The sequence below is a fragment of the Ruditapes philippinarum genome, unplaced genomic scaffold (assembly GCF_026571515.1).
Source record: "Ruditapes philippinarum isolate M1 unplaced genomic scaffold, ASM2657151v2 ctg548_1_1_1_1, whole genome shotgun sequence".
Lineage (NCBI taxonomy): Eukaryota > Metazoa > Mollusca > Bivalvia > Venerida > Veneridae > Ruditapes > Ruditapes philippinarum.
The window spans coordinates 193,397-204,218 of NW_026861361.1; the positions used below are offsets into that span (position 1 = coordinate 193,397).

The following is a 10,822-nucleotide window of genomic DNA, read 5'->3' on the forward strand; positions in this document are numbered from 1 at the left end:
AGCTTGGGCCATCCATAAAAAAATGTTTGTTTGCACTAACCTGACCCAGAATTTTCAAGGTGGGTAGGTAGGTCGATTTTTTTTTTTATTGAACTGTACTCCCAAATAAACATGGAATTTCAAAATGCTGGACAATATATGCTTTGATAATCTGGTAACAATTAATAAATTGATAACTGAATTCTAATTTAATAAGACCTACATTTTATTTCTTCTATTAACCTTTAACAGAACGAAAACAATAATTTTCTGATTCCCCCCCAAAAAAATTTTTATCCAGAACATGAAAAAAAAATTTTGAGTAGGGGCAAATTTTGTAAGTCGGTCGCGTTACTGCAAACAAACATTTTTTTAAGGATGGCCTTGTTCATGTATGTCCTTGTGTTTAACAAAGACTGTTATGTTAAATTATGTTATAATTGAAGATGTATTTTTGTGCGGAATGTGATATATTTATGTTATTTTATTGTCTAAACAGCAGTTTATATGATACATACATGCACCATTAAAAAATCTCATTGCTCTAGATCATATAGATAGTTGGTTTTAATGGATTTTTGCAATGTAAATTTGAGTTTTTCTTTCTCTATCACTGTTATGTGTAGCAGACATACATATTTAGAATTACACTTAAGTTTTCTTGGCTTTATATTTCCATGGTGCTATTTTTCGAACTTGTTATTGTTCAGTAGTGTAAAGGGAGATACATTGTACATACATGTACTCTTTCAGAAAGTTATCCATGCAAGTTTTTCCTGGTCTTCTTCAAATTGGTGTTAATGTGTTATCGAAATTTTGATTTTCTGTTTTCTCTTTCAAGGGACTAGGCTGCACTGAAAGTTTTTTGATATGAAGGGTCTGATTTTTTAAAAAAAAAATTGGGGGGGGGGGGGCATCATAAAATGGTGGTCTATTCTTATAACTTGTGTGCAAAATTTCAGATTATACCCTCAATCTCATTATATTTTGCAGACTTTTTTTCATTTTAAGTGCATCACTTAATTTATGTAAGAATTACAAATTTTAAATATTCAGGCAATTGAACTCTGTGGTGTTTCTTTAAAATGTAGATTTATTTCAATGATATCTATTGTTTATTACTACATGTATATATCAGCGATTTGTTAATATTTCATGCAAACATTTTAATTGTAAGTCTGAAAAAAAAGTAATAAGGGTAAACTATGAACTAACCTGCTTGGAAATATTATATTAAGACATATTAAGTATTTTTATCCATGTAAATATATTTTACTGTGATCTTTTACCTGTAATTTTACTAATTTAATATGATTTTTTTAAAATATTCTCACTTGTTAGTACAGCACATTTATCACTCTTTTACATTTGTGATATTACAAAGAATAAATGATTAATTTATTAATTTACCATTTTGAACTATTTTAAACAAGTTGGTAAAATTAAGAAAGACAGATTGCTCATCTTTAATTTTTTGTTTTAGCAGGTCACATTATTTTAAACCATAAACTACAATGTTATGTATACTTTAGATTGTTTTAATTTCTACTGCATGAAGATGAGATATTATATGAAAAACTTAAAGATATTCTTTTACAAGTTTTTCTTACTTAAGAGTAAAGCTTATTTTGAATGTTATTTTACTATTCTTTTAAGAAACAATTGGAGATTGACCTGTTGTTGCCACAATTGACAGGTTTTAGTTTTGAATTAATGTCTTAACTGTTATATAGTCCATTATTTATCATTTCTGGAAAATGGATTTTCCTGTATAATTTTATATATAAATATTTATTTATAATGCTAGATGCATTGTTTCTTTTGCTATGTAATGTATGATAATTAAATTAACATGTGGATAAAATTTAATTATCTATAAAGCATTGATCTATTCCTCCATATTTTCACCAAAAGTGTGTTATGTTGAAATGTCTTATAATTATGCCCCCATTTCGAAGAAAAGGGGGTATATTGCTTTGCACTTGTCGGTCCGTCGGTCCGTTGGTCCGTCGGTCCGTAGACCAAATGGTTTCCGAGTGATAACTAAAGAACCCTTAGGCCTAGGAACTTCAAACTTGGTATGGTGATTGGTCATGACCAGTAGATGACCCCTATTGATTTTGGGGTCAAGGGGTCAAAGGTCAAGGTCACATTGACCTTGTAAGCAAAAACGGTTTCCGATCAATAACTAAAGAACCCTTAGGCCTAGGAACTTCAAACTTGGTATGGTGATTGGTCATGACCAGTAGATGACCCCTATTGATTTTGGGGTCAAGGGGTCAAAGGTCAAGGTCACATTGACCTTGTAAGCAAAAACGGTTTCCGATCAATAACTAAAGAACCTTAAGGCCTAGGAACTTCAAACTTGGTATGGTGATTGGTCATGACCAGTAGATGACCCCTATTGATTTTGGGGTCAAAGGGTCAAAGGTCAAGGTCACATTGACCTTGTAAGCAAAAACGGTTTCCGATCAATAACTAAAGAACCTTAAGGCCTAGGAACTTCAAACTTGGTATGGTGATTGGTCATGATCAGTAGATGATCCCTATTGATTTTGGGGTCAAGGGGTCAAGGTCGCATTGACCTTGTAAGCAAAAACGGTTTCCGATCAATTACTAAAGAACCTTAAGGCCTAGGAACTTCAAACTTGGTATGATGATTGGTCATGATCAGTAGATGATCCCTATTGTTTTTGGGGTCAAGGGGTCAAAGGTCAAGGTCACATTGACCTTGTAAGCAAAAACGGTTTCCAATCAATAACTAAAGAACCTTAACGCCTAGGAACTTCAAACTTGGTATGGTGATTGGTCATGATTAGTAGATGACCCCTATTGATTTTGGAGTCAAGGGGTCAAAGGTCAAGGTCACATTGACCTTGTAAGCAATAACGATTTCTGATCAATAACTAAAGAACTTTAAGGCCTAGGAACTTCAAACTTGGTATGGTGATTGGTCATGATCAGTAGATGACCCCTATTGATTTTCGGGTCAAGGGGTCAAAGGTCAAGGTCACATTGACCTCTTGGGTAAAAACGGTTTTGATCAATAACAAAAGAACCCTTAGGCCTAGGAACTTCAAACTTGGTATGGTGATTGGTCATGACCAACAAATGACCCCTATTGATTTTGGGGTTAAGGGGTCAAAGGTCAAGGTCACATTGACTTTGTAGGTAAAAACGGTTTCCGATCAATAACGAAAGAACCCTTAGGCCTAGGGACTTCAAACTTGATATGGTGATTGGTCATGATCAGTAGATGACCCCTATTGATTTTGGGGTCAAGGGGTCAAAGGTCAAGGTCACATTTACCTCTTAGGTAAAAATGGTTTCCGATCAATAACTAAAGAACCCTTAGGCCTAGGAACTTCAAACTTGGTATGGTGATTGGTCATGACCAGTAGATGACCCCTATTGATATTAGGGTTAAGGGGTCAAAGGGCAAGGTCACATTGACCTTGTAGGTAAAAATGCTTTCAAATCAATAACTTAAGAACCCTTTGGCCTAGGAACTTCAAACATGGTTTGGTGATTGGTCATGACCAGCAGATGACCTATTGATTTTGGGGTCAAGGGGTCAAAGGTCAAGGTCACATTGACCTTGTATGTTAAAACGGTTTCTGATCAATAAACTAAAAACGCTTAGGCCTAGGAACTTCAAACTTTGTATGATGATTGGTCGTGACCAGCAGATGACCCCTATTGAGTTTTGGGTCAAGGGGTCAAAGGTTAAGGTCATGACCAGAAGATACTTGATAACCCTTATTAATTGTTTGATCACTGGGTCAGAAGTCATGCATAATAACCTTATCACATGACTAATTGGCTGCTGATAGGGGGCATACATGTTTTACAAACATATCTTGTTTAATATTGAACTATTGTTTGCAACATGAATTAGCAGCACAATTAGGTCAGAGATTAAGCCCTAATCATATATGTTTCTATCAACTGGGATATTTATCTGTGACAGTCTGCATGTACGAGGGTTGTTCAAGAAGTAATAGGACTGAGAGTCTTGCATCTTCATATTCAATTTAATTTAGAATAGTTTCATATGTACAGTGATCAAAAAATGTTTTCTTCAATTTAAACATAAAAATATTGAATTCTTATGCTTCACGCGTGTTCCCTGTGTTATTGAATAACCATGGTAACACGCACCCGGCGCAGCACATAGAAAGGTTATCGAAGCTTAGTTGAACTTTTATTTTATTCATAATTTATTTTCTTTTTCCCCAATTAATTCCACCAACACAATTTATAATATTTAAGTGACATTATGCCCGAATTTGAGGTCATTCAGACATGAAATGGCTAAATCATTAAGTTTTGAACAGCAGTGGTCATTACGTTAAATGTAGAAATTTGACGTTCGTTAAAAAACTGAAAATGTGTGCGATCGTTAAACTTTGCCAACAAATAGGCGATATTCCTTCAGATACATATGAAAACATAACATTAACACAGTACAATTAATCGGCTATCAGGATACTCGTTCTCAGCTTGCGCAAACAACTCAAAAACTGCACATACGAAATCATAAACAGGAAAGGATGAGAATGATAGCGGGAAATTGACGGGACGTTAGTGACATCAAATGAAAAAGCGCTACAAAATGATCGACGGTAAACAGTCCATGAACTGTCCGGCATGTTTGATTTCTGCATCGGGTCTGCATCATTCAGTTCTGCCTAAATGATTTGTTTCAAACAAAATTCTATTTCATTTACTAGATATATGTGCTATCAATAAATTAATATCATAATGATTAACGGTAATTATTAATATTTCACCGATTTTCTTTTAAAAATGATACGCTGTTTTTAGTAGGAAAATATACTTTTCAGTTGATAACTATGGTTATTTTACTTACATAATCATATTGTTTTAAGAACGTACGATGATATGTGTAAAATAATTCTATTAATCGCTTTTTCATTAACATCATAAGTTAACGCATGTTTAATCTTTAGTGATAACTATAAGATACAAAAATAAGAGAATAAATGGAGAGTGGCCGGCTATCGGGCTTTTTTTCTCGGAGAGTGGAACAAGAATGTGATCGTTTTTTTCCCGCTTCATCTCCACATATGAGGTCTGGTCAAAGTTACATGATTTAGACACCTAGAACACTAGGGGTAATTCTTTCAAAGGGATGACGCTTGATACATTTTGTTTTTATTTTACGACGTCATAAACATCATCTATTGTGCTGTTAGCGTGCGCCGGGTCGCGTACCAATGGTCATTTGAAATTTTCACAGACTCGTTATTTGTAAACATATTTTATCGAGTTTTTAACTGCATATAGAGGATATATTCCGATATTATTATCTTGTGAAATTGTGCACGTAAATTGAAAAATGTGAACAGTAGAACTGCAGTCCTATTACTTTTTGAACAACCCTCGTACTACCCATATTTACATTGATATTATAAATGCAATATCAGAAAATTAAACTAGTCTTTAAACAAAAAACAACAAAAAACCTCAAGCTGTTAAAACTCTGTTGTTCTGTTGTTTTGCCCTGAAAAACTAAGTTTGAGTTACCCTCTGATTCTACCCTACTTTCAGCCCAGTTTCACAACGTTGGTTTAGCAGTATAAGTATGGTATTGGAATTTAAATGTATAACCATGAAGTTGTTGGTATTATCCTATAGAAGTCTGTTATCTGATTTTACATTAAATTTAGCAGCACCGCTTATGTGTCAATGTGTTCCATGTCATCTAGAACTTCAATATTTCAATACAGGAAGTTCATTTGAATCTTTTTATAAAATTGTCCTGTACCTCTTCCTTAGCTTGGAATGATGACCATTGTGTTAATATGTTCCCCTACTTTTATTACATTTTACAATCTCAAACAAATAGATAAAGTAAGAATATTGTACATATTTTTAATTTTTTATCCAAAATGATATCAATTTAAAAAGAAATTTTTGAGTTAAATATTAAACAAAAATGGTTTTGCTATGAGTAATACAAATAGGCATAACTAGGAAATTGAATTAAATCACATGTGAGTTAATTGTTGTACTTTTGATACTTGTTTCCCCTTCAGGCTGCTTTTCTTGGTATGATTTTACTGTCTATTTATATTTAATTATATACTGAATACTTAGGTATTCTAATTTCAAATAAATAGCATATTTTCCTATAATATGCCAATTTTATTATGAATAGTTTTCTTTTTTGTAACTATTAATTTTTTTATCCGAATTAAATATTGCCTTTTCCTATTGTTAATGATTTTTTCCCTAATATTTGACAGTAGCTTCAGGTGATTATGAACTTTTACTGACTAAAGGTTTCTTGTATGCTTTTAACCCTTTCCTTCATGAGCATATTGTGAAAAATGGCCTTTTTCATTAAAAAGCCTCCTGTTGCAAGTTGAAACTGCTATGAAACTATGAAAAATGCTTCAATACTCATGAAACTTAAGATAGAGTAAAAGGCTTTTCAGCGTTGGTTACTAGTTACCCTAAGATCAACCTAAGGCCATTTTTAGCTTGTCACAAGTCCAAAATTTTCTTGGCTATGAGGGGGAATTCCCCCCCCCCCCTTCAACCCCCCCCCCAAAAAAAAAAAAAAAAAAAAACAGAACGGGGCAAATCCCCCTTCTGGCAACCCGTTGATGTACCATTTTGTTGGAAAGTATGGCTTGTTTGGCAATTTTAAAATGTGGCAGTCTGGCAACTAAGGGCTGTCCTGGTAAACCATACTAATGAACTGAATGCTGTTGAATATACTGACAGTATTTTAAACAAAATAGCATGTAGCATCACCTTGTTGTGTCTACACAAGTTATCTTAATCATGATCCTGGGGTGACACATCCCAATATAACCAAATTACTTTGCCTTAAAATGTTTTTACTTTGCTTTTAAATATTAATGTTTAGTTAGTTTGATCATCTTTTGTTATGTTAGTATTTTTTTCTGATTGTTTTGTTTTCCCATTATATTCCAGAAATTTCTGTTATTTCTGCTTCACTTTTGTTGACATGCATGTTATGTTGTATGAAAAAGACATCTGAGATATATCTTGGCAAAATTTGATTTATTTTTTTATGCTGATAAAGAAGTATATTTATAACAACAGATTTTGTTTTCTTTTTTTCTGCACCAACTATAGAATAAGTTGGGCTTTTTCCATTTACTCAGGTGAGCTTTATAGGTCTGTTTCACCTTTTGTTGAGTAAATGAATATAATTTTCATACAGATCTTATCACAAAAGATAGTATTAGTAATAGATTTTAAATTACTACTACATGCCTCATGAAATTCAATATTTTACATATCGGACAGTTTTCGGCCTATATCTATAACATAGTAATACATGAAGTTACCCACATACTGTGGATAATGTACATTAATTGTATGAAAGTATTTTGCTGCAAAATTATGTGGCAGAGCAGTCAAAAAAAGTGAAATTTAAGAGCACTTTTTCTTACCATAAATAAAATGAGATGGCATTTTCCATGCTGGTAAGGAACAATTTTTTCAAAGTTGTTTTTAATACTAGTATATGATTCCCATTACTTTTGTAGCATACAACTTCACATATTCTTTTCAATATGCAATAATATGCATCAATCTAGAAAATATCATGAAAAGAATGCTATGTAATACCAAAAAAGTCCCTATTTTCCTTCACAAATGTTATACATGTACTTTGTTGTTTACACTACCATCTCAACAGCTGTAGTTTTGATTTACAGCATAATGTGTTATTAGTCACTTTTTGTTCTGTTATAAATATTTCAACACCACATACTTCCAATGTCTTCAATGTAAGGGGCTGGGTTGGCTCTAATCTTAACTAATACATTCACCAGAGAGCCCAACTCCTGTCTATCTATCTTCTCAAATAAATCTAGAGACTCTATCCAATAATTTGGACACTTTTTGGTATCAACACAGGAAATTAGTCGGCTAAGGAGACAATCAAAGCATTCAACAATATTTTCTAATTCCCAGAACTCCTCCGGATGTTTTTCAAGTTCCCATAACAGAATAGTTTTTAGGTAGTATGTCTTTAAATTGTCACAGTGGTATACCAAGTGATTTTTCAAAACAAGTTTCAAAGCTAAATAACAGGCCTTGGCTACTTTTGGAATTTTCTTGCTCAAATAGGTTTCACAATGTGGAAATGAGATATGCCATTCAATCTCATCGTCCTTTTCTGTCCGGTTGTGTGACGGTTTTGGAACGAGAATAAACCCACTTTTCACTATTTCCTTGACAATATCCGCAGATGGCCATAGTCTTGGTCGATTCTCCCATCCTGCCGCACACGTAGGCCATACCTCTGAATAACGAATACCAAAAACAATATCTCCCTCGAAAGACACCACTTTCTGATCGTCATTCCAGTACCAAGCTTGTCCAAGCGGGTACGTCACAAGTTTTACAGCGGGCCCATTTTCTTCTATCTCTATAACTGGGGGATGCTTAAAAACACCAAATATACTAGAAGATGGTAATTCATTCTCCGAGGAATCATTCACTATGTCAGATATATTGCTACGAACGGCGCTTGAAGATAAGTAATTGTGTTCTTGTACATTTGTACACAAGAAAGCCAATGAATTATTTTCCCGCGTATGTGAACAATGTAGGCAAACAAATCCCGGATTAAAAGATTCGCTTCCAACATCTTCTAGTTTAAAGATGCGGCCTAAGTTTGTATTTGAATTGTCGCATTCCATAATAATATCAAAGTCAGTTCGGAGACTCGTGTATGCTGTTGAGCATGGACAACAACAACAAAAGAATCGAAGAAGGAACTTTACTAGCGGGTCTGAGTAACCTTTGTTCAATTCTAAAGTGTAGGGTTTTCCTAGACCTTCAGCGGAACTTCCTACTAGTCGATACTGCATATTTTTCATCTTAAACTTTTGTTTGCAACCGTTAAGAATTGAAAGTATATATCGTTTGGTAATATCGTCCAGAACTTCATCATTTTCAGGTTCTAAGTTGCAATAATTGTCGTATATATCTTTCAAAACTCGCTCCAAACTTTTACATGAACAGTTGCAGAAACACCATGTGCGGCGTCGTATACGACATGGAATATACTTTTTAAGAATGCTCCAAATCATCTGTACAATTGGCTGCAAGAAAAACGCAATTCGTTTGAGTATATTGGATTGTACATACCTAAAACATATAAAATGATTAAGTTGTAGAAGTATGACAACCAACTGAAATTATTAATGTTATAGGCATACTGAAACTTGAAGTTACTAGTATATACCAGTTTCTTGTATGATGATCCATAATAATGTACATGTAGATTTCATTTGCTATTGTTAGGGCCATTTTTGAGGGGTGTATACTTAATTTTTCGATTATAAAAAATAATACAAGTTACAACTTACTTGGATAAATATATAGCAAGAGCACATCAAGCAGCAGACACTTAAATAAAGGAACACAAGTACAAGTATTAAACTCCATGGCTTGGCATGAAACCATGCTGCATACACTGGACCACGTGACCAGAATGACGGGTAGCTAGAATCATTTGCTTCGGACAGAGCAACTATTGTTGTCAGAGTATATAACTGGTATGATGCTGGAACAAATACTACCAGAAAAGCACAATATAAACAAATGAAACGTCTCAGAGAAACTCTTGTCAACATTGCACATGTATCCGGTAAATATCCTACTTGCAGTATGAACTTCGTATATTACATTTAAACTAAATCCAATAATGGTTGTATATTATGCCATGTCCGGTAGACTGATATTATCATATAAAACCATCGATAAGCGATGTCTTTGAAAACCAACTTTCATGCTAAATATGATAGTTAAAATAATTATATCCGTCCACAGTTTACTGGAAGAACAGTTATGATAATAAGATAGTATACAATGTATTCAAATGTCGGCGGTTTACTGATACAAACACCACGCTTGACTTCCGAAATTATTGCAAATCAGCAGATATAAATCGATATTTAAATTAAATGCTCGAAACCGAAAATAGAACAGTAATGTCATATTTTGTTAAATAATGACCTCCAAATCCAAAAAGATATATATCAGTCTGAGTCCCACGTACATATCATTTCAAGTCTCATACGATACGTCATTGATAGTTTAGGGGTTGTTGCTGCTCCTCGCGAAGAAATTAATGTACGCATAAAAATGACATTAGAAGTATAAATGAATAAGAATTTTCAATATCCCATCATATTTCAAGCATAAGAAGAATTAGTGTACAACATTTCGTACTAAGCTTAATTGAACAGGATATGCAATTAACGTTTTCTGTACAAACGGTTAGGCAAAATTACGGAAATCTGGTTCAAGTTCAGTTTTAGTGTTTGGCTAGGTTACTAGTCTATTAGTATCTGTAATATTCAAATACCACTTACCGACATTAGCATAAACCCTGTGCAGATATATAAACATACATTTAGTGTTACAAACACCAAGGAGAACAAAAACACTAGTGGTTCATTTGTAACCCAATGCTTGAAAAATGCCCATTTTCTAAACACTGGATTTTGTACAAAGGGTTCTACAAAATATTTATAAACAGCGATTATATTCCACATCACCGTCACGATCAAGCCCCCGTACAGGAACTGTACTCTTCTTCTCGACCTATGTGTAAGTCTAGATAAATTTGATATCTCCATATTGCAATACGTGTCTTATATTGTTGTACTCTGGATTCCCGATTTATGAGAATAAGCCATCGAAACGAAAGCATGGAAAGTAGATAGGATACGTCCTTGCCTTTTTCCAATAATGATTATAGATCACAATTGCAAATTTAGATTGCTTCAACCATTCTGAAAATGAAAATATTTAAGACATGTTG

At 33.7% G+C, this 10,822-nt stretch overlaps 1 protein-coding gene across 2 annotated transcripts; it reads right to left on the bottom strand.

Annotated features, from left to right (window-relative positions):
* Nucleotides 1-6,920: 6,920 nt before the first annotated feature.
* LOC132715375 (protein mab-21-like) lies at nt 6,921-10,822 on the bottom strand. 2 transcript variants are annotated; one of them, XM_060698371.1, is made up of 2 exons: nt 10,371-10,822; nt 6,921-9,095 (listed from the first exon to the last, which is right to left on the bottom strand). In XM_060698371.1, exons 1-2 carry the CDS (start codon nt 10,635-10,637, stop codon nt 7,743-7,745), a joined length of 1,620 nt encoding a protein of 539 aa, XP_060554354.1. In that variant the 5' UTR covers nt 10,638-10,822; the 3' UTR covers nt 6,921-7,742. The 2 variants fall into 2 exon arrangements, with proteins under 2 accessions (XP_060554354.1, XP_060554353.1); XM_060698370.1 differs by lacking the exon at nt 10,371-10,822 and adding an exon at nt 9,363-10,353.

Bases quoted from the DNA above. Each gene is read 5' to 3' on its own strand.
- LOC132715375 (XM_060698371.1), bottom strand. From the start codon at position 10,637: ATGGAGATATCAAATTTATCTAGACTTACACATAGGTCGAGAAGAAGA. The intron at 9,096-10,370 runs GTAAGTGGTATT...TTTTTCTTGCAG, and splicing joins CAGGGTTTATGCTAATGTCG to CCAATTGTACAGATGATTTG.